Source organism: Phaethon aethereus, assembly GCF_964289735.1.
Source record: "Phaethon aethereus genome assembly, chromosome: 9".
Lineage (NCBI taxonomy): Eukaryota > Metazoa > Chordata > Aves > Phaethontiformes > Phaethontidae > Phaethon > Phaethon aethereus.
The window spans coordinates 12,379,141-12,403,861 of record NC_138585.1 but is presented as its reverse complement, the minus strand read 5'-3'; the positions used below and the strand labels follow the sequence as shown (position 1 = coordinate 12,403,861).

General features: G+C 38.5%; 1 protein-coding gene across 1 annotated transcript in view; it reads left to right on the top strand.

Moving 5' to 3' along the window:
- SLC9A9 (solute carrier family 9 member A9) overlaps positions 1-23,908 on the top strand; it is a gene marked incomplete at its 3' end in the record, with an annotated part of 204,786 nt that extends 180,878 nt beyond the window's left edge. Inside the window, exons 15-16 of the mRNA XM_082003926.1 lie at positions 23,066-23,171; positions 23,693-23,908. Of these exons, the coding sequence (XP_081860052.1) occupies positions 23,066-23,171; positions 23,693-23,908 (322 nt within the window). The remainder of the gene's footprint in view (positions 1-23,065; positions 23,172-23,692) is intronic.
- Positions 23,909-24,721: the final 813 nt, after the last annotated feature.

Sequence of the window (24,721 nt, the reverse complement as noted above, 5' to 3'; positions counted from 1 at the left end):
GAAACTCCAACATCACACTATTAAGGAATTTTCAACTTCAGTCCCACTAAAACTCAGATAAGCAGCTATGATTGACAGAAACATTCTATAATTTATTGTGGACAGTTTCAGGATCAGATAATATTCAGTAGTGGAAAGAAAAATCAGTGCATTCATGCCCAAAAGCCAAAGGGAAACTAATTTTGAAGAAATTACTCCTGCATTGGGTATAAAAAAAAAAAGGCACTGAATAAAAGCAAACTGAAAGACAACAAAATGAAAAGCAATCAAAACATATTGCGTTATTATTTCTTAGGGGTTAATTTTTTTGTTTCTTTTTCTAGTTTTAATTTTGATCTCTAGCTGAGCAGTGTAAAATCATACGAATAGGCATGATTTTAATTTTAAATCTCATTTTGTACCTAAAATTTGGGGGTGGGGTACAAAAAGAGGGTGTATGTATATAAACATCGTGACAGAAAACTCCTGCACACTGTTAATGCAAAATCATGTGTTTAAGTTTTTACCGTTATTCCTATACTATTTGTTCCCAGAACCTTCAGTAACAAACTGGAAGCTTCACTGTGCTCAACACCGCACAGAAACCAAACAGAAAGCTCCCCCACACCCTACAGGACAACAATGTGCAAGATAATACAGAGATACAGACAAAGCTATAGAGGGAAATTATCAGACAGTATGTGACAGCAGAATAGATTGGGGCATTGAAACACTGACCATTAACAATCATTGCATCCTATTTGGGCATTTAGGGGTAGGATTTCTTTGACTTTGGAAAGAGTGTGGGGGAGATGGATGTCTGTGACATAGCAGCAGAACTTTATGAAAATATTTTAAGGAGCTTTAAATAGTTAAAGTTCATCTTAAGTACTTTTCTAAGGAAACTTCAATGGAATTGTGAGGGGCAACATAAAATTTTACTCTGGGTGAAAAACTGGCTGGACAGCCAAGCCCAGAGAGTTGTGGTGAAGAGAGTTAAGTCCAGTTGGCAGCCGGTCACAAGCAGTGTTCCCCAGGGCTCAGTTTTGGGGCCAGTCTTGTTTAATGTCTTTATCAGTGATCTAGATGAGGGGATCATGTTTTCAGACAACACCAAGTCAGGTGGGAATGTTGATCTGGTCAAGGGCAGGAAGGCTCTGCACAGGGATCTGGACAGGCTGGATCGATGGGCTGAGGTCAGTTGTATGAGGTTCAACAAGGCCAAGTGCCAGGTGCTGCACTTAGGTCACAACAACCCCATACAACACAGAAAAGGGCCCGAGGGGTGCTGGTTGACAGCTGAACATGAGCCGGCAGTGTGCCCAGGTGGCCAGGGCAGCCAGCAGCATCCTGGCTTGTATCAGAAATAGTCTGGCGAGCAGGAGTCGGGAAGTGATCGTGTCCCTGTACTCGGCCCTGGTGAGGCTGCACCTCGAATTCTGCATTCAGTTTTGGGCCCCTCACTACAAGGAGGATGCCAAGGTGCTGGAGCATGTCCAGAGAAGGGCAACGAAGACAATGTGGGGTCTGGAGAACAAGTCTTATGAGGACCTGCAGAGGGAACTGGGGTTGTTTAGCATGAAGAAGCAGAGGCTGAGGGGAGACCCTATCACTCTCTAGAACTACCTGAAAGGAGGTTGTGGCAAGGTAGGTCTTGGTCTCTTCTCCCAAGTAACTAGCAACAGGACAAGAGGAAATGGCCTCAAGTTGCACCAGGGGAGGTTTACACTGGATATTAAGAAAAATTTCTTCACCGAGAGAGTAGTCAAACATTGGAACAGGCTGCCCAGGGAGATGGAGTCACCATCACTAGAGGTGTTCAAAAAACATGTAGATGTGGCACTTCAGAACATGGTTTATTGAGCATGGTGGTATTGGGTTGATAGTTGGACTTTGTGATCTCAGAGGTCTTTTCAACCTTAAAGATTCTGTGAAAATAAAGAACATGTTTTCTAGAAAATTTAATAGGTAGGTAACATGAGCTAGGATGCTGACAAATGGAGGTAAAAGCACCACACTCAATCTCAACTGAGAGATGAATGATGGGGTGGAGCAAATCTATGAAAATTATGTTGATCAAAAAATCTGGGGAAATAGAAAAGAAAGCCTAGAGGAACACAGGACAGACTATGTATATAAACACTCCTGGGATTTAGCATGACTAATCATCACCAAGTCTGAAATCTAGTGGAAGAGTCAGCAATCCCTTAGCAGGATCTCACTCTTAAGAGCAGCATACTAAAACACTGATTTTTCTTTTAAAGCTCCAGTGTCACAACTTCAAAAGTTAGAAGGTCTCTACCATTGTCATTCATTCCTTATGCACACAGCATGCACTATGATACAAACTAATGTTTTCCACAAAACCCTTCCCCCTGCCCCCAAACCTCTTTTGTTCACGTTTCAGTGATCAGGGTACATGCTATTCCTCTTCGGTCCACCTTCCTATTGCAGGACCCTGTTCACCTTCTGATTCCCCATCCAAATATCAGGAGCAAGTGTAAGATGACTAAGTTGATGAGCCTCTCCCCACACAAGCCCCTCCATCTAGCTTGCCTGACAGACACCCAAATACAAAATTCATCCAATTACACTATACCTCATCCCTTATTGCTACCTCCCAATCCCTCCAAGTTCCCATTAATTTTTATAGTGTAATCCCAATGCACATGTACAATAGTTCGCCATCTGAGACAGTGATCATTAGGGCAGGTCCAGCACTGGAGGAGAGGAAAGTGAATCACAAGTCTTTCCTGAGACAATCATCCCTTGGTTATTAAAAAAGGAAGTGTTCAAAGAGGAAATGTTTATATGAGTTCAGCTACTTTATCATCACAGGAGTACCAGGCAAAACTTACTAGCAGTTGTAATGAGTGCTACAGAGCTCATTTTTGACCACTGTCATTTCATCATGAAATGTAATATAAATAGTATGTGTTATAAAACACTACACTGTCTAGTCTGAGTAGGGTGCTTTTAGGTAGCACTACACTGCCAATAAGAAAATCAAAATATTAGTACTGGTATTGTGTATTTGAATCTTCTGCCCTTCCTTAGACCATCCCATAATGCTATCTCACATACACACATGGGGACCTACTGCTAGACCTTAACTGAAAGTCAAACTGCAGATAAAGACCATGCAACAGAGTAAAAGAGAATGACTTTACACAGCAGGGCCATAAATATTACCTGGGAGTTGGGACCTGCCAGCCTCAATTCCTCCAGGAAACTGAAGAGCATTTTCTGTACATCATTGATGCTAGGGAGAGAACTTGAGGTTGGTGTAGCTCAGTAGGGTATGGCTAAAGACTGCATCGAGTTGTCCGTTTCCTCAGTGATGGAAGGGAGATGCCGGCAAATAAAAATACCTGACACACAGCATCTCAAAACAATGCTAGGTCTGTTCAAAGTTCCGTCTCATCCTTAAACAAACACAGGAGCCTGATTCACCCATTCAGACAATGTTACTGCAGCCATAAAAGATAATCTGCTGTAATCTTTTCTTTCAGAGAAAGCCTTCTGCTTGCCTCTCAAGATAAGATAATGTTTGAGTTGCTTTGTCAAAACCGTGAGGTCAAAAGAGTGTTCTGCTATTAAAGCTTTCTGCGTCTTGAATTCCTTCCACTTCATATGTCACAAGCTCCTTTCAGTTTGCTCACCTGACAAGGTTCACAGGACAATACCCCAGTGTCCCACAGTGACAGGAGTGGAAACATGCACTCCTCAGGCACCTTTCTCACATTGTCAGAGCACTGCACTGTAAGTGACAATCAGCCTGATACTATGAGAGAAATAACTAGAAATAAAAAAAAAAATCAAGGAGGGAATTATACAAAGAGACAGCATAGCTTATTATTTCTGTAGTAACTGATACATGCACACAGTGAAGAACAGCCATATGTTGTTACAGCATACCACCACCACCTTCTTGTGTTCAGTGCTGACTTGGAACAAGTTTGTCTGGCAGCAAGAGTGGCTCAGTTCCCCCTGCCAAGTTCAGGCCTTGAACTCCCCCATCAGTATCTTTCAGAAAGGATACCTATGAATGATATGTGACAAATTTTTTACCCATAGATTTCAAAGTGCTTGATAAGATGACTGTCTTTATCACTAGTCTGAGACCAAAAAGGGAAGATAGGTAAGAGTTAAGTGTCATGTCAAATATCAGAAAGTAGAAGACTAGGAAGAATGCAGACCTTTTAGTTTCTTGTCATATACTTTCCACACTTCACTGCCTTGTGAACCATATGAAAGTCAGACTGAGTTTTCCTTTTAATGTGGCAGGTCTGCCATATTGGAAATCATGTGAGTTTACCAAACAGGACACCAAAATATCATCATGTCAGAAGTATTATGACAGGGTCATATAACAACTGCCTCAAATAGTTTAAAATAATTTCCAGTTTCTAGTATCATTCCAGTATTGTTTTCACTACTTTACTAGCAAAAATAGTGAAAGCCACCAACTTCCTGAGCATAGTCTACAGATTTTTGTGAAATCAGTTTCTCTTCAGTAACATTACCTTGGCTGGAGGAAGTTTGAATTTTAAGGGTCAGACCTTTCATTAAGTTCTTTTCAAATGCACTTTTCTGGAATTTGTCATTTACAAATGCTGATCAATGATAAATTTTCCCTTTTTCATCTTTTTCCTGGTAGGAAAAGAGAAATCATTTGCAACATAAAAAAATATAACACAAGTGGTAAATCTTTGTTTGAGCATCCCGTAAAAGTATTTGCAAAGTAGGTAAAGGCAGTATAACACTTTGACAGTCTTAATCTGAGAGAGCATTTGAAAGCAAAATATGTTTAGAGGACAGATTCGTATGCTGTGTGTAATGATTTGTGTCTACTCATCTGCAATACCACCATTAACCTAAACAAACTTTCATGAATTAATTCATAAGTCAGTGAGTAAAGAGGATGAAGACTCAAATCAAGTATTTTACAGCCACTCAGGACCTTATTCCTTTAGGACACAAAAAAAGTTAGCTCATTGAGAAGGCTCATATAACTTCTAGTAGGTCCAAAAAAAAAGAAGTGTCATGTACACAGCCCCACAAAGAGTACCAATTAGAAAAGTTCAGATATTTGGAAGAAAATGGCTGCATAAAACCTAGGTGGTATATACATAAACCCACATTAACCAAGATTACTGAATCTTTTCCATGACCCATTAAAAAAAATGTGGAAGCCTGTAAACTCCACATACTGTGGAACCATTCTCTCCATGAGAGAGGGGAAAAAAAAAAAATCAAGACCAGAAGAACAATTCAGGAAGATAACTTCTAGAGTAACCTTAATGCTCTGTTATATGTTGGACATCTGTCTGGCTGCTCCTATTTTTATTGCTTTAAGGCACATCAAGGATGCTGTTATGCCCACTGCATAAGCACCAGAACACAAATACTAGGAAACAAAATACAACAACAGGCATTTGCAAACAGGCCAAAAAATTCAACACTGAAGATGTCTAGCTTTTACTATTCCCCAGTGTGGACATACAATCAGTTGCAAACATTAGAAGAACATCCAAGTACTATTTACATCAGTTTTAGGAACAAGCAGGATCAACGGCCAGGATCGATGAACAATAAAGAAACTGAAGTAAATAATTATAACAAACTGGAGTTCAAATTGCAGTGTGATTCCTTTCTCATCAGGTATCTATCTACTACTGCTAATTTCAAACCTCTGGTATTTTTCCATTTTATACTATCACACAAACAAATATACAAGACCACACAATTCAAAAGGAGGGGGGATTTTCTTTTTTTAAATGGCAGTGTAATCTTATGACATGAAGCTTAATTCGCTGTCAGAGTTGACTTCATGAAGAGGATCTAATCAGATAACACTTGTGCCAATAACTTTTTTAGAGATTTTAATATAAAGTGCCTTTTATGATCTTCTCAATAGATTGGTTTACAATTAAGCTGTTTGAGACCCATGACTGCAAAAGTCAAATGAGCAAAGTGAATTTTAAGAGTTCAGTGAGATGAGTAAGAGTAAATTTCAAGTTTAGGTTGATCGCATTACCACAGATAAAGACATAAATCATTATACTCTGCATATGAATCTATCATCTAACCACATCTTCATTTCAAATGCTGTCTCAGATTAAGACTGCCAAAGTGTTGTACTACCAGCCTTGTTTTACCTCCGTCTACTTTGTAAATCAGCATAACTGATGGTGATAAGAACTTTGCACTCAAACTGGAACTAAGTCACTCCAGTTAGAGTTTTTACAAAGTCACCCTATTTTAATTCCTTTTGATCTTAACTTCTTCCAGCTTCAAGTCTTTCAGTCTCAAAAATAATTAATACCAAAGTTTTAAAACATAGCCCCTTTTTTAAAACATAGCCCCTTAAAAAAACAAACTCATTTGTCGGACAATCACAGCAGAAATTAAAAATGGTTAACATCACAGGCCACAATACTCAGAACTCATGCTCTTTAAGTCTATCTACTTATCTAGAGTTTGAACTATAGATAAAAAAGCCTCTGCTTTTCAAATAACTCTTTTTGAAGATATTTTAAAGATACTTTAAATCAGAACCAGAGGCAGCTGCATTAATAAATCCTCAGAAACAGAGCAGATTACAACATACCTGTCAAGTAGGTCAAACATCACACTAGTAAATCCTGTTTTACAGATCGATAAACTGAAAAAATGCATTTACAAGGCAAATCATCGACTAAGCTAGGATTTCCATCTCCTGAACTTAGAAGATGGTACATTTTTGTAAAGTTCAAGTAATATTTGTGTAGTGCTGAAATATGGTGCCTGACAGAAGTGCAAAGTATCATTATACCTTATGAGTATAGCTCCTAGTGAAAAGTATGCAAAGAGCAGACCGTAATTAAACACTTGGCAAATTTGTCAGAACGAAATAAGATTAAAGCCAAATATTTACACAACAATAAAACTTGAAACATAGGAAAATGTTGTTTAAAAGCATTTGATGATAAACTGACACTTTTTTACATGCTTTTGCTTTTAAAAATTTGTCATGAGCCTAGTGGATCAAATTAATTTCATTTCTCCACTCTAATGCTTGATGGCCCCCACTGAAAAGAGAATTCGTCAATATATTTGCACGCATATCCACTGGGTTGCAAGCAAATGTAAGTCCATGTTATTCAAGTGACATCTTCACATAACCAAATACATGTTACAAGAAGTATCCTGAAAAGCTGTTCTTAAGCGCAAGGAGATCTGTCATACCTCAAGTAATTTATCCAAGCACTTCTCAAATTTTATCTGTTTACTGACACTCAAAGCCATGCTGCTTTCACCCTGCATCTACTAAGAAGCTCTCCCTACCTTATAAGTTGATGTTATTGGTTATATAAAAATAAGGACTTGCCAGCTAAGAAGGAAAATGTATTAAACAAGAATGTTTTACAGTGTATTCTCATTTTATCAGTCACTAGGAGCTTGACTATTTTATACTATTGAATTTCTTTCCTTTCTATTATTGCTGTCCTCAAGATTAGCATTTTGCTCAAGTAACCTAATCCTCCTCAATATTGGTGATCCCATCCTGCTTTTGTTTTGCACCTGTTTATGAGATCTGCTGATGAACACTATTTCATGCATAAACCTCACTTATGTTTTACAGGACTGTTCCCAAGACTAGGGCCTGAGGCACACCCCATACAGCCTCTCTCAGTTTTAAACACCATTTATGAAGTGACCATGCCTGACTAAACAAGAAATTAATTTCCTATCTATCTTCTAATGCATACTATTCCCTTTTGTTCCCCTCTTTAATATTTTCCCATGAGGCACTGCACCTTATAATGCTTTACTTAAAATTATATATATATATTTGATCTGTTACTTTGACCTTGTCTAGCAAATCGGTTATCTTATCGAAGATAGATATTGGTCTACTCCAACACAATCAGCTTTTGTTAAAAAACACACTGCATTTTATCTAATTTTCCATGTAACTTCATGTCCTTGATTACCCTTTTCCTTCAAAAGGTGTTCAAAGACTTTGCTTAGTACTGAGGTCAGACTTACATAGCCATCCTCAAACCCCAAAATACTTATGCTCTGTCCTTGACTACTATCCTCGGTCAGACAAAGCTGTATTTGTATATAGTTGGGCCTTAATTGTGCTGGTCAAATATTTTCAACAGAAAAAGAAGCTTGCAGCTGAACGCACACTCCATTCAAAAACTGACTTTTCATTGAAAACTCAGGCATCTAAACCCAGAAACACTGATTTCTCAGATGAAAAAGATATTTCTATTATAAATGTTAATTTGGCATTTCACAGTAATTGTAGTTTGAATCCCTCACTCTGATCACAGAGAGCTTTCCTGGATGTGCAATAGTCAAGAACTACTGTGACAGAATCCAGAATAACTCCCACCATCACACTCAAATACGGAAAATTGTAATTTAGGAAGGGGTAGACAGAGAGCTCTTGTCTGCAGTCTAGAGGTGTTTATGCCAGAAATAGCTCCAGTGGTGCTCTGGAAGAAAATCATTAGCTACAGAAGCTGAACATGTATGTTTTGGCGAAGGTGCCATAATCCCTCATCTGGACCACAGCAGCGCCAGATGGATGAAAGTTAGTTGTCCCCTCAGGGTTCCTTTGGGCTGCTGAAGTGAAACTACGGAGAAGCAACCTCATTTAAGTCTTTCCTGATACCAACGCCCACAAATCATCACACTTTAGCTACCAGATACTGCCACACTATTAAGCCTTCTGGATAAGGAGCTAGTTTGGTTTCTGGAGACCATACCCAATGTCTCTTGCATCTCGCTAACTCCCCAGAAGATGAGCATCTGTCCCTGGGAGAGAAATTGTCATGGGTAGAGGGCACTGGGAACACCCTGCCCCAAAACACCTTCCTTTGCTGCTGTTTTCCTAGGTCCAGACAGCCCCAGCTGATCACACACAAGTTTGCTCTGACTCTTTGGGGAGCAGAGGCAGTAGCACCACTGGCCAGGCAGAAAGGAGGGAAAAGCAGCCCTCCTCCAGGGGAAGCAGGCACTGCACAAAACACTAGGATGGCAACTGGAAGGCACAGGGGTGAAGACAGACACAGCACGGAAAGAGGATGGCTCCAGCTACCCAGGGCGATATAGGGCCACACACAAAACTAGTATTGTAGATACCACCACAACCTGGTAATTTACCATTCACTAGTCATAGACATTTGTCATCATGATGTTCATGAAGATTAAGTCCAGTTAACACAGCTTTAAGTCAGTTCCTGTGACAGTACTGAAGGTATCTATTGCCTGGGACACCTATGGCCTGTGGCTCCCTGTAGCAAAACAAACGTGACCACCTGAAAGTTGTCCATCACTAATCACATCCTTACTAGGATAGTGCTTTCCCTACACACCATCAAATGCCTTCCCACAGCATACTAACAACAGCTCTGCAGAGATAGACAAATCTTTGAACTGGTATCAATTTCCATGGGACCTTTGATGTGATTTGGAGATACTTTTCCAGAATAAGAGAGACTAGCCCGTTACTGTAATTGTATTCATATATGTTGGACACAGGATTTAAAAAAAAAAGTTACTTTAAATCTAAATACCTTTCACACAGCAATTTTCTCAAGCTGCTAAAGGAGTTAAATGTCCTCTGCAGTCTGTTGTTAAGAAACTTGAATCTAATTATAATCAAATACAAAGCCAATACGGTGTTGTAAAACTCATTCAAGAACTACAGGTTCACACACAAAGATAATGAAATACTTAATCCACTGGTACAGAACAGAGAAGTGAGATTATGTGCTTCCACAAAATGTTAGCAAACTAAATGAAGCAGAGCTAAGTAACTAGAACGATAGGGCTTAGGCAAGTGTAGTCACACAGACATAACCTGGAACAACTAGGTTCGTAAGAAATTAGGAAGATACAAAAAAAAAAATTGCTTAAAGATTAAATATTTCTCAGATACTAAGCCAAGTATCCTTCCAGAAAGAATTAATTTGAGTGACCACTGACTTTCCTAGGGTCAAAGGGCTTCTAAGGTGTTAACTAATTAAATTCATAAATCTTAGATTTTAGGCTGCACAGGGGCTTTTACATTATCAAGTCTGAACTGTTAAATTTCATTCTGTATCGATTTCAGAAACTTGTGTGAGCTGAAGGATACCAGGTATCAGGAAGGTATCCATCCCGGGTCAGAAAAATATCAGCAATGGAGAGTTCATTACTTCCCTTAGGAATATTTTTCACTGGTTAGTCACTGTTAAAACATCTGGTTTATGTCTTTTTGCACAGATTTACCTTACTGCCTGCATTTATTTATTTTTTAAAATACACATCCCATTATCATGTATTTTTTGTCAAGAAAAGCTACTTAAAGAATTAAGTCACTATTCTACCTTTCCCTCTATTTTTAGTATTTTGGGGGAAGAAGGGGGTCTCTCTTTCACATCCTTCTGAACTTTTTGAAAACCACTTTAAAACATGGACCACCACATTGGGCATGATATTCCAGTACTGGTCTCACTAGCGCCTAATACAGAAGCACTGGCACGCTAGTTTTATTCTCTACTCATTGTTTGCACACATCATTTTCCTCAGAGCTCATGAAAAGTCTTGGCACAACCTACAAGCACTGCAGGAAAATTTGGCCCTCCTTGATTATTTGTTGTCAGGAACGCAATTAGAGGAAGCATATTTGAATGAGACCAGCTTACCAGGCAATCAAGGTATGTCTACATGATTGCTCTATGCTTACCATGATTTAGTCTCCATCATCCACATGTTGTATCAGCAACTTATTGAAATTATTGAATATCAAAATTTTCTATTGACCCCTCTAAAACCTGCATTGAAACACTCAAATTCATGGCTATTCTCCAGTGGCAATTACTGTTTCAGGTCTATCAATCAGCCAATTCTTAATCAATTTAATGCATGTCTTACTGATACTGTAGAGAGCTATTTTTTTAATCATAATGCCATTCTAAATGCCTTAAAGCTTATTAAATGTGGGTCATTTTTATCAAACTTATAATTTCATCCAAGGATAAAATTAGATTTGTCTGACAAGTTCCATTTTCTACAAAAAAACATTCTCAACAACCTGATTTGTAGGTTAAATAGAAGTTATTGTCACTGCATTACAGTTCTACTTCTTCCTTGAAAGCCACAGGAAGAGTTCCAAACACAGCCCAAAATGGTCTATCTCCAAGGGCTATATTACAGATGTTAGAGAAGGTTTCTAGTACCAAACACCAGAAAAAATAAGAGTTTATTTTTTAAATTTATATTATGTGATTTTAAATTAATTATGATTCACTAATGCTGGCTGGTCACTTTGTTGTTTGTTTTTGGTTTTTACAATTTTTGACAATTTGCAACATTAAGGCTATTTGATACTTAGTTCCCAGATTCCACAATAAACAAGGTAAAGACAAATGTAGTCTGGTTTAAAATCATTTCTTGAAAATTTAAATAATATCTAGTCAAGATAGTAACAATTTCCAATTTTGGCAAAACTAAAACATCTATTTGATCCTTTTGTCTTCCTTATTCTTTTTTCCTGGAAGAATTTGACTTTAACCATTCAGGCAGCTCATTTCCTGGTACAGCACTGCAAGCTCTGTATATTCTAAGGGAGTACCTTGATGCCAGCCATTTCTATACTGCAGTGTTACATAAAATTCATTAATTATGCAAAAATATGATTGCTACTGCCAAGATACCCAGTAAGCTTAGCAATATGTTTTAAGTTTCCAATCTTTTTAGCAGGGGTTTTTTGAGGTTTGGGTTGTTAGTTGTTTTTTTTGTTTGTGTAGGTTTTGTTTGGGTTTTTTTAGTACCATCATGGATTTTGATCCAAAGAACTATTAGAGGTTATCATCCTCCTAATAAGTCATAAGTTCCCTTCAATTTTGATTATTAACAAGACAAAAATCTAGATGTAGTGGTCCATACCAGAGTATTGGAAAGCCTTGCTAATTCAGGTGCCCAGGGCAGTATTACACGCCTCTGACAGGAGCCTGGAGGACTACACCACCTCAGTTACTGGTTGACATGCCAAGGAATGCCTTGCCTTGGGAGTCTTAATGGTGAAGCTCTAGGCAAGAGCTTATTATAATTCAACATTAACAACTCAGCCCTTAGAACACACATAACTGACACAACCTCAGTTAGGCACATCAAACCAACCTATAGCGTATTCAAATTTTCACTTCCAAACACCTTACAGGACTCTTGCGGTTCACACAGAGCGAGCCTGGTCCATTGCCCTAGCTCATATGGAAAGCAGGAGGCATGTCATACCTGCTGCTGCTCAAAGCTCTTTTGCACTTTGAGAAACACAGGTCTAGACAAGATTTCAGATCTTTGCTTGATCTTCTGCCCTCTACGCTAGCGCTCTGGTTGTTACTGAATTAGCTATAGCCATACCATTGCAGAAGGTCAGTTATTTATAGGACCAGGCTATTCGTGTGCCTCTAACAGGCTCAGAAGTCAATTTTGATATCTGCCAGGTCTTAGTTACAGGCATTCCCGGAAAGCAAAGCAAGCAAGGCTGCTAACATAAATCCTGAAGACTGAAGCCCCAGAGAAGAAAGGGCTATGCTTTGCTTCCCTCCCACAGCAGACTGCAGAGCTATGTAATCATGCCAGAGGGAGTTAACAGCACTGCTCTATATGCAACAAAATTTTGGAAGAACTGGGAAAAGTAGAGTGCTTTCAAGTGACCAAATTCCTTCTTATGCTCTTTCACAGGAGTAAAGCAGATCAATGGGCTTAGCTATCCAAGTGCTGTCATCCAACCAAGCTGTCATCAACAGCCAAGCAGTAATTTTAAAGTTCACTGAACCAGAACAGGCCATACCTCTACAAAAAAAGCAACTACACCAGTTCTATGTGGGGAAAAACTAGCTGTGAAAGAAGGAAATAAACTGAACATAAGTTCACACAGACTTTGGCTTTTGAATACAAATTTAGGTCTAAACCCATTAAAATATGAAGGTATTTGGAAACAAGCCATTAGAGTGAACTTTGAGTGGCAAACAGTTCTGAAATCAGATCTGGATTAGGAGTTGAGTGCAGGAGTTGCCAGAGATAGGAAAAGAAAAGCAATGATCTCCATGAATGTGTTTCTTAACCAAATCACATTCACAAAACAGCTACGCTTCCTCACACACAGTATAGCTGGCTTTTGTATTATGAGCAACTCACGACTGAAACCCCAATAGCTGACCTCTCCCATCTAATGAAACACCGAGAATGAGAAAGCCTCATGCTCATTCATGCGGCACTGTACTTTTCCCCTCCTCTATTATTGCCTGTATTTGGGTCAATGCCAGCATTGGTACATGTGCACAGTGTATTGCGCCAATAAATGGAAAGAAATGATGACAAATTAAAACAAAAATATTCTTCAGAATCTGTTTCCAGAATCTTTCAATGGAAAGATAATGAACTGTCAGACATGAGGTAGGTAAGCTTTAGGAGACTGGCTTAACCTCTCCGAAACTGATGCCTGACCAATACCTGCAACATCTCTAAGAACACGTCAAAATAATCTATTAAACAATTACAAAAGCATTTTATGCTTTAGCCAAACACAGCAATGACAACATTACAAGGGCACAGATTTCCTTGTACTGTGGCAGATCCATTATTTACCATCATGCTAATGTTTCAGCAGCAGATGGAAGAAATAAAACCCTCCAAGTACATCTTGTGGGTTGTACAGAAAAAAGTGGGGGAGTTCCCCCACCCCTCCCAGAGGCCTAAGGTCTGGCATCCCCTTGGCTTGCACAGCTGTAATTGCGTTACAGTATCGGATCACACTTCCCTTTATCACAGGCTCCAGAATTTCTTCAGGCAATGATTGCCGCACCTTGAATACCTACTGTAAAATCATATATCTTTGTTTGCCTAAAAGTGAGCGCCTTCTAATTTCATTGAGTTCCCACATTCTGTTAACAACATAATAAAACAGAAGAAAGGTTTAGAAATTCTCATTGCAGCTTCTCATCTGGAATACCATAGCTTTGCGAAACTATATCCCCTTTGAATCTTCACTCTAGAAAAAAAAAAAAAAAATCATTTTTCAACCATTGCCCAGCTATGTTTTAACCAAACCATAAAAGTCACTTGTCACACTTGCAAAAATCTGTCATGTTCCCACCCATGCACCCCCCAACCCCATGTGTCTCCCACTTTCTCCATCACAGACTACAGTCCTCACTCAACATACTTTTCTCTAGAATTCACAGACTCTTTCATGCGAAGACAAATATTAAGAGTTTGGATATCCGGCTCTAGACTAATACAGCAATAAAAGCAGTGAGATGAACTATTCCAACTGTTGATCTTGTGCTAGTTTTTGCTATTTCTGTCTTATATTTGATAAACTTCTCTGATCAAAAGGCAGTTTGGTCTCTTAATATGTACCTTCTGTACTGTTATTTTAATCTGCCACGGTTACTAAAAAAATGTTGTTTTACCTATTTAGAATTTTAAACTGCAATAGGAGGATAAATACTTTTTATTTCTTTTACTCCTAGCAGTATAAAAGCTGCTATTATCCTTGTTCAGTAAGGTGGAGTTTTCTGGCTAGGATCTCTGCCATAATTAACTGTTCTCAATTGTTCTTTGCACTGAAATTTGCATACCTCTTAGGGAATTTTATATCATGAGGGATTTCTAACTGGTCTGTCTGTTTTAAAATATTTTTACAAAAACAAAGATCTGGCTTGCCAGAAGGCTGCTTTCTTTGGATTACAGCAGTAGCTATTCCTGTGCAATATGTCTTCCCTTCCTCAGCACCGAGCCGTCCACTTCTTTATGTGCTTTCTTCACAAAACTATTAGACTTCCAACTTCATCCAGCTAGCTAACTATGCATACAATATGGGTTACAAATTGGACAAAGCTGATGGAGAATCTGAAGACAGTCTTTGGACCAATCTGCTCGCAGGGCTAGAGATTCTCAGAGGGTATATTAAACAAGCTTTCTATTAACAAAGCTTTACAAAAGTTATCCTGCTCTCAGTAGCCCAGCTCTAAGTCACTCCCAGCACCTCTCACTCATTACCTAACTGGCCGCAAGTACACCACAGTACTGAGTAAAATACTCTTCCACAAAACTGATAAACCACATCCTGATCTTGTCACACTAGTTTTGCATCTAATTCCACATCTGGAATGAATATTGTTTCTCACAACTGCATAGATAAGCAGTCATAATTTCATTAATACTTTGCATGTTATCCTATTGTCAGCTTTGTCATGAGCTTCACCCAGCACAGGTCACCTTGGTGCCCTGCTTTCGTTCCATAGGGATACACACGTCCCCGATAACAGCTTATACTGGGCCACGAGAATAGCTCTCGTTTATCTGCACTACTGTACCAACCAGTCCTTAAAAAACTTCTTCCGAATTTTCATTTTCTTTTGAGCTACTGTTCTCTTCCCTTCTAGCATGACACCATTCTCCTTATTTACTCTTTATTTCACAGTCTTCCGATAGAGGAAGAGATTCTATTATTTTTATAGAGATCATCCTATTTTATTTTTATTTCTAAAATGTAGTGAATTGTCACTTTTGTTTCTCTGTTTTTGTTAACATCTTTACAAACACAAGCAAGCATCAGAATAAGGCACATTGTTCCTCCAAGCCTTCCTCTGCATTCATAGCTCATCCTTAAACAAAATTGTACAAGAAAAGTTCTTTACAGGATTTTCTTGTATTTCCCTTTCAAGTTGTACCTTCGTAACTGAGAGCATCCTCTGAATCTTGGCAATATGGAAGCTGGGGATTTGTCAAAAACAGTCTCCACAGATCTGTGAACAATTAACTGTTATTGTGCAGCTGTATCTATGTAATGATGAAATATCTGATCCGATTTCCTAAAAAAATGCCAAATAGTTCTTCTCCTATTTGAGGATAATACTGGTGCACTGGTTTTAGCTCTCAATCCACATCAGAGAGGCAGAGCAAGAATATTACTCCAGCTGTTCTAGCAGCCATTTTATTGCCTTGCTTTCACTGTAGCATTTTTGTTTGAGCAACATGATGCCCATCTTGTTTGGAAAGTCTTGTTCACATTATTCTTTTGCTACCCACCCCTCCCACCACCCCCCTGGGTCCCCAAGTTCTCCTCTCCTGGGGCAAAGGCACTATGACCATTGCTAACCCCAGCACCTGTCTTATCAGGTGCAATCAACTTGCACCTACTATAATTTATTGATGAAAGGTTTTTAAAAGCTTTATGGCTTTCACCTTATTTGGATCAGATCTTTTCTCTCTTCTTCTATGATGCAACTGAAGTAATTCATTTGGTCAAAACTAATTTGTACTTGTACTCCACTGCGCTTAATCTTTAAGGTTTACCCACCCTGCATCTTGCAAATTAATAGATTTGAGGTGCCACTGGTATTAGATTATCATTAACAAGGCATGTAACTGCTGCCAGTCCTCATTCTTCATGCATTTTCTGGAATACTTCTTGGGCAGATTGTGATGCCAAGGACATTCTTATGAAACAATCTTCCGTGCAGAAATCCCTGCTAACTTGCTTGCTCTTCTACATCCATTCCCTCTGCCAGTACCAGGGCTGAAGCATTTTATACAATGAACACGCTTCACGTGAAGAGCTTAAAAGCGATCTCATCTGAGGCAGTGGGCATCAGACACCTTTTTTAAGGCCTTATGGGTCTATGCAGAGCCAGGTCACACCAGTGTTAATCCTTTCTAATGCAATACTATTGGCATCAGTAAGCTACCTCTACTTTTGTAACTGTGCTAAAGATGTACCATATGCAGAAGCTCCTGCAGAAAAGGAAACCCTATTGACAAGCCACAGGTAGACCAGTTTTGCAATGCCCTGAGAAACCTTCTATGCCTTCAAACATGCCAGAAAATGTTTAAGTTTTCTCTGAGGTGAAATTTCTTTTTATTAATTCCACAGTCATTCAGGTTTTCGCAAGCTTAATGATTTTAAAGCTTTTATTTCTGCTGCTGGCTTTGACACTATATTTATTACACAGAAATCTGTATTACTTATATCCTTTTTTCTTCTAAATGCATTTAATATAGTTATATTACCCAACTGTGAAAATAGATGCTTTTCACAGACTCCTAGTTTCCTTGGTGTGGAGGATATTGTGTTTGGTTTCTTATATTTTGCCTCATTGGTTCTATTTTCTTATGTCCTGAAGTAAGACACATTTCACCCAACTTTAGATACTTAATTATTAGCCATTTAAGTCTAATCTAGTTGTTCAAACTTTTATAGTCAATAAAGAGAAAGAAACTCATCCTAGTTTCAATTCGTTCCAATTAACTCCAGCACTGCAGGATGAGACTATCTTAGGATTTGGCCATTTCTCTATATAGATGAAAAAGTGAGGCTAGATTTCTTTCGGATATCCTACTATAAAGGTGTCTGAAAATAGAGAAAATTAATCCTACCAATTATGTCACTTCAAATCATATACATTATTCTGAAAAGTCACATACATATCATCAATGCTGATGTCACTAATGCAACACTGTCTTACCTCTTTGCTGTGTGTGCAGCTGACATAGGCATCTCTGTTGGAGCATTTTACTTAGTTGTGTTTTGGTTGGGTTTGTTAGAGGGTAGTTTCCTTGTTATTATACAACTGATGTCAGGGAGGTTTTTTCTTCTCATTAGCTGCTTCATAGTCTGCATCTTCCAAAGCTCTTTCTAATGTTAATTTGTCTGACATTAGTGCCTGTTCATATATTCCTTTTGAATCTTATGAGTATTCTTCTATCCTTCTGCACATTCTATCCTTCTATTTTCAAGAGTAGCTGTATTACCCACTCAATTATAAGCAAATCTCCATTTATGCCTCTGATTTTTTTTCTTCACATGGAAGTGTTATATTCAGGATACAATAGGCTTCAAATCATTTGAGTAAGATGTCTCAATTTTCCTCTCTGCTTCAGTGAGCTCACAATCAGAAGTCCAGGGTCTGCAAATACCCCACACATTTTACTCTTCTTAGTCTGCAGCTACTTATCTATAAAAAGACCTGACTAAGATCAATTCTATTAACTCCCTCCATTTTGCCCACATCTCTGCAATGCTTCCAGTTTCAAAGCTGACAACAGCAATTTTTTTGCCATATTCTGCATAAAAGCCAGAATTAATTCTTTGGGTCTGACACTACATCTGGCTCTAGTTTCTGACAGTCAGACTTTCCTGTAAGAATGCACTGAACTAGTTTTTGTTACCACTGATTTTCATCCACCCTCTCTGTTCTCAGACATAAGACAAAAACAGAGAGAATGAATATTAATAAAAAGAGACCTGATGATTTGACTTTGCAGGACTACAGTATGATTCCATTTATCCTCAGTTTAGTATTTTAAGTTGCAACAGTACTGGGAAATTTATTTTTTGAAACCACTCCATAAAAAGAGAAGAGTCACAAAGAACTAGAGCAGAATTCCCTGGTAACAACTGTAAGTTAAAATATCATTTATACCAGATTTAGCAGTTTCTTCTCAGCTTTCTCCACAGTGCAGATCAGGTTATCTTTACATGTTAAGTCACTGTAGATCTCAGTCTTTTCAAAAACATACCTGCTATTCTAACAGTTAAATCTAATATAACTATTCCCTGCACTTTTCAACCAGTCTACACTGATAACTCCCCATTCTCTGAAGAAAATTGTGGTAGATGGGAAAACATCACACTCTCTTGCAAGAGTCAGGAGGAGAGATCCTTCTCCTTCAGGCAATTTTAATCTGCTGTGCACGCCCTTAAGACCTGGAGATATCTCTGTGCCTCACCAGCTCAGTCATGCACACAAGCTGTTGTATAAAGTAACCAAATAATCTCAGTCAGCTGTTAGGGGTCAGCCACATGCAGAACTTAACCAGATAAAAGTTTCATAATTTGCCTGCTCCCACTCAAACACTACCAAAATTGAAGTGTTTGCTCTTTAGGCTACCACATCACTAATATCAAAATCATTCTCAGTTTCTAAAAAAACAAAAACAACAAAAAAACCAAACACACCACACAAAAAAGCACACCAACAAAACCGAAAACCCAAACTCTACCAAGGAAAAAAACATTTGTCTTTACTATAGGAAATAGATTGAACAAACAGAAGTGACATTATATCTTTGAAATCTTTATGTGTGTTTCTTCATAAATAAAACAAAGTAATATTAAGTTCATGATAACTAATTTACAAACTCAGACTTAAAAATATTCATGAAAGGGACACTTTAAAATAAAAGGCTGCAAACCTCAAGAAGTCTTAAAAACATTGCACAAAGGATAGATTCTGGGAGTGGTGACATTTACCTCTAGAGACTTATGCCTACAGCAGAAATATTTAACAGTCTATTGCTAGGTGCTATAACATACTTTTAACAAACGTCTATTTATAGTACAGCTTGATATAAGAACATAGTCTCTGGAAAAACTGGTATATGTAATTTTGACTGCTATCACAGGCATTCCTGTACTTGGGGCTTTTTAATGGTAAGTATTATAGTGTAAACATATTTGCCTTTGGGGAGGATGGGATTACCTTGAGTTACAGAGCCCCCATTATGCAATGAGGCAAAAGGCAAAACACCTTCCGGGCCAAAAAAACTCTTCAGTTTCAAGACCTAAATTCTGAAGGTCCTGTTGCTATTGAGCACACTGTACCCTCCCCAGCCCCTGTTTGAATTGCTCAGCTTCAGCAGCCCCAGCAAATAACCTGCCTGTGGCTCAACTTCAGGCTATGTTGTCCTGACACTTGCCAACTGTCTTGTCTGCAAATGGCATTGCCTCCACTTATTGCTGGGCAGTAGAGAAGAGGACATTACATGAGTCAAACTCAGAAGACACAGAAGCTGAACCAGGAAGGGGTAAACAGATGTAAATGTCGAGTCTGGTGTCAGTGAAACAGGAAGGGAGAGGAACTATGCCTGGCTAGTGGTGAGGGAAGACGAGAACTGCCTGGGCAAAGGGATGTTCAAATGGCAATGAGGGGACCCAGGGTAAACATTTCTGGGCATGTAAACTGAAAGTGGAAGCCTGGAGATGTGAGGAGTCAATAGAAAAAATAGTGTTTGATTATGAAAGTAAAAGGCATGCTAATGTGCCAGCACTGTATGCTGATTAAAATTCTATGCGCATGCATATACAGGCTTCTTGAATTCAATTTCCTTGGAAATTAGCCATCTTTACAATACTAGTGCTCTTTAAGGCAGTATATTACATGGTGTAGAACCCAAGACATGCGGGTGGGCTGTTCTGCCCACAGAGGGGTTGACCAATACAATGTTTTCCTGGTAGCTTCTCCCTATCCCTGGATTAGGCAGGCATGAATTTGTTTTGGGCAGTAACTTTTGAGTTATGCTAAGAGTTTTACACTTTGTTTCTTCCAATTTTTAAAGCAGCCTTAGTGCAAGACCTACCTTTTTTTATTACACTATTTAGATTATTTCTCCCTGGAGATGCCGAGAGATGCAACCAGAGCAGCTGGAGTGTGATAACACTTCTTGACAGCCTTAAAATGCTGTACACCTGTGTCTGAGATACTTTTGAAATGCCAGCACTGCACATGGATTACAATTCCTCTTTCATGCTGCACTGAACGATGATCATGTCTGTAATACTATAAAGCAACTGTGTCAAAAATAAAGGTAAACATTTACAGCATAGGTTATTAAAACAACGAAAAATAGACCTGTGCAATTTAAGTTCCTTTAGTAGGCCACATAACTACTGAAATAAGGAAGAGGTAAATAATTTGTGACAGAATCAGAAGCATCACAAGCAGCCCAAGAAAGTTATCTTCACTTTAAACTGCATCTCAAGAGGCTTCAAAAAGCAGAAGTATGGGCAATACACAACGAACACGTTAGAACAAGTGCAAAAGGAAGGGGACCTAGAGGACCTGTTGCAGCCCAAAATTAAGCCATCCTCAACTTAAAAGCATCAGTGTACACACAGCAACCAGTTAAACACACCAGACACAAAAGTCTATGATATAAGTGGTGGTGGCTCCAAAGACTGACGATTACTTTGTCAGCCAAATAGCTTGCCTGTTTCAGCATGCAGCACTGTTCCTATCTGATGTGGTGCTGAGCTTCATGCAAGCACAGCAGGAAAACTACTCAAATTTTTACTGAGAGCTATAAAGCTCATTATAAGGTTATAAGGCTGCTTAGAAGTAAGGCCTGAGATAACATCAGATTGAGGAGGAAGCATAGAATAATATTTATCTTCAGTTACTCATTCTGGAAGAGAATAAAAGAACAGAGCAGACCAAAGTCAGTATAATGCAACTTCTACTACAAGCCCCTACTTTTCATGCTAGGTCTGACAACTCCGTTCAAACAATGCAAGTTGTTTGTACTAACAAAGCCAATATTTCCAAAGATTAAAAACCTGTAATTAGGCTTCTACTTCCATTTTTGGCCTATTAATTAGGTTTTTCTGGAGTGCTGAAAAACAAAGCAACTCTAATTGATGGCTTTCATACATTGCTCTTTACTAATAACTCTTAACTGCTTGGCGCTTCTTTTTTGAGGTTTCAAATAAGATCAGGAGTAGATGAGAAAGGGATTGCTTGGTTTGATTTTACTCTTACAGAAGCAAAAGGGCCTAAACTTTCCCTGCACAATTTGATTTCATGAGATTCCCAGCTTGATCATGCTTCTGATAAAATCTTCCAATTTTTTTAAGAGTCAATACAAGTTAACTCATAATTTGTTTTTCCAAACTCAGTATATGACCTTGGATGAACAAACTGCACAATCTTCCGACAGATGCAGTTTATTTTAAAAATACACAAACACACACACCCACCCCCCAGATGCTACAGAACAACTTCCATGGCTACAGTATAGAGGACAGCCTAGCAAGTTACTCCGCCTTTCAGTCTGTAACTGAGATCACAAGGATGTTTTACATAACAGTTGCTTCAGGATACAGTACTTGTGTACTTTGTGTGTAAAGCAGTGATACCATAAACAACCAATAATGCAGGAAAAGGAGGCACTAGAATGGTTAGGCTTAAGACCCACTGTTACTTACTCAGTATTTCTAAAATATCGCTGCAGAGCTCAAATCACTACTCAGTCTTACATTTGTTCCTTTCTTCTTTAAGGAGACAGAGAGAGAAAAAGCAAGGGAGAGAGCACAAGCAAGAACGCAAGAAAAAGGAGCAGGGGGGTAGAAAGTGGGACAACAATCAATCAATAAAGTTTTCCCTAGCAGCAAAAATAGCTGACAGACCTGCTTCCCAAAGAACACTGAAAATTACTTTGCAAGTAAAAGTAACAGAGAAGAGAAGTCAACCTGAGGGACTCAGGGGAGAGCCGTTATTGACAGATACAAGGATGATACAATTACTCAAGATGAGCAGGTTTTTCTTTTCTCTCAATAAAGCACTTTTCATCCAAAAGATTGGAAAGACAGGTGCAAGACAACAGCATAAATCCTGTTCCTAACTTATTTATATAATTTTATATAAAGGAGCATTGATGTATGAAGTGCAAAACAAAACACGCTGAATACTTAAAATTAGTTATTACAGAGAACTTGTGTACACTCCCAGCAATAAAGAAACTTAGTATTTGATTAAATATACTTTGCCTGTTGAAGAAATGCACTGATTTTACAAAAGGCTGAGTATGTGTGTTTAAGAAAACATTCACTACTGTTCTTACATAAAGTAGCCGATACAGATGCATCTTAAATTGTTTCCTGCTAAAATTGCATAAGAGATCACACTTAGATCAACAGTAAACAGGATAATCTAGTGCACCTTTCCTCTCTTCTTATGTATCCCACAATACATCCCCTTCGGCCATTCTGGTACCCTTCAAGACAGATTTTCAGCATCAAGTGTTTTGGGAGTTGGGGGGGTGGTTTGGGGTTTTTTTTGTTGTTGTTACTGGAAAACATTAGAAAGACTGATGACAGGTGAATGTATGCAGTAACCAGTGGGTAAAGAGTCTATTTTCTATGTTTCCATTAAGTTAGATGATTCCGTTATGCTTTAAAATGAAATTTCTTTGTGTAATAGAGAAGCATGTTAGTATCAATATCTATATGGGAAATATTCTTTAACAAACCTCACAGATACCTAAAACCTATCTTAACCCACGCCGGTCCGCCTCTCACAACAACATTACCTGAATGGTGTAACCCTGTTGCCAGGCTTCTGACCAGCCCCAGCGCATATGATGTAAGTACCTAGCTCAGTTAATTATATTTAAGGTGTAATCCAAAATCTGCCATTTCACCAATTAAACACTTAGGTAAAGTCCCTTCTCCAAAGCTTATTACTTTTAAGGCTAAAAATTATACAGTTGCTTCAGGGTTGTGGAGAAGAGGTCTTAGAAAGTGCAGTACTACATTTTCAAGAATGATCATTAATTCTGTGAGCTTCAAATATGAGTGACATGTTCTAAATAATTCAGCCAGATGCTGAAAGTATTGGCTACTCATCAGTGATATTTAAGCATTGACATTATCTTAAAGATTTGAAGGGTAGGTTATGTTTCTCAACACTACTCAAGAGCAGAACATGGTAAGCAACTATTTGCTTTCATCAACATAAAGATGTTAAATTAACACCTGAAAAAAAATAAGTAATGAAATAAAATGAAAGTGGAATTGCATCAGACCTGTTCTCCATTTAAGCTTTAACAAGTGTCCTCCACAGGAGTCTCCCTTCCCCTGATCATGTTCTTTCTTTGAATACAGGATCAACTGAAGGATGACGACACAGATTATATTGTCAATAATGATGAATTGACTGAAAACTATGAATCAGCTGCACACATACCAGTGCCAGCGCAAGACAGAACAGGCTCCACCCAGGCTACAGGAAAGGAAGATATTCATGAAGGAGACCTAGGATTAGGAGGGTACGAACTCCAGCTTGAACACACTGCAGGTCAACCCCAGATGAATTCATAGGCACAAACAGTGTAATTTTAATCACAAAAAATAAGACTGAAACAAATAAAAGATACTGTTAAGTGGCAAAGAGGCCAGAAATTGTACTAAGCACAAAAATTAAAGAAAACTTAGATTTTACCAACTAAATGCCTGCTCCCTCAAGAAAGAGTTTACCATCATCCGTATACCTATAACAATATGCAGGTTTTCTGACTGCAGCAGTTGAATAAAATTGTAAGGCACTGCCAGTCCACTGTAAATCCATTAGTCACGTGTTGTCTTCGTGCTTGACTGTACCATGCCCCTCACATGTACACAGGCCTTTGAATGTTGTTTATAGTCTTTAGTCAGCTGAAACAGAAAAATAGCTTCTTAACATATTCATTGTCACATGACAGCACTTCTTATACAGCTGGTCCTGAACAGATGCACAGATAGCTACTACTTCAGTAGCTATTATATTTATACGGAAGAAGCAGAAGATTTTGTCCAATGAGTATGTGATGTAAAAATACATAAAATATGCATTGCAGCACCTCACTCTTGATAGATCAAGCACCTTCATGCTCACAGTGTAGACTTTTCCTGACAACCATCCCAAGATTTCCTTTCTAAACGTACCTTATAGCCTAGTCCACATGGGGTTGCACCAGACTGCCAAATTGAACATTGACAGTAGGAGACATTGAAGTCTATGAAATCAGCAACAGACCCCTTTTTATTGCTGCACTGAATGGGCATGACCACTATTTAAACAGCAGTTATTCCACAAGGCATTTGTCATTACAGCTTTGCAGCACAAAAAGCTTACATGCTGGGAGAAGTTTTGTT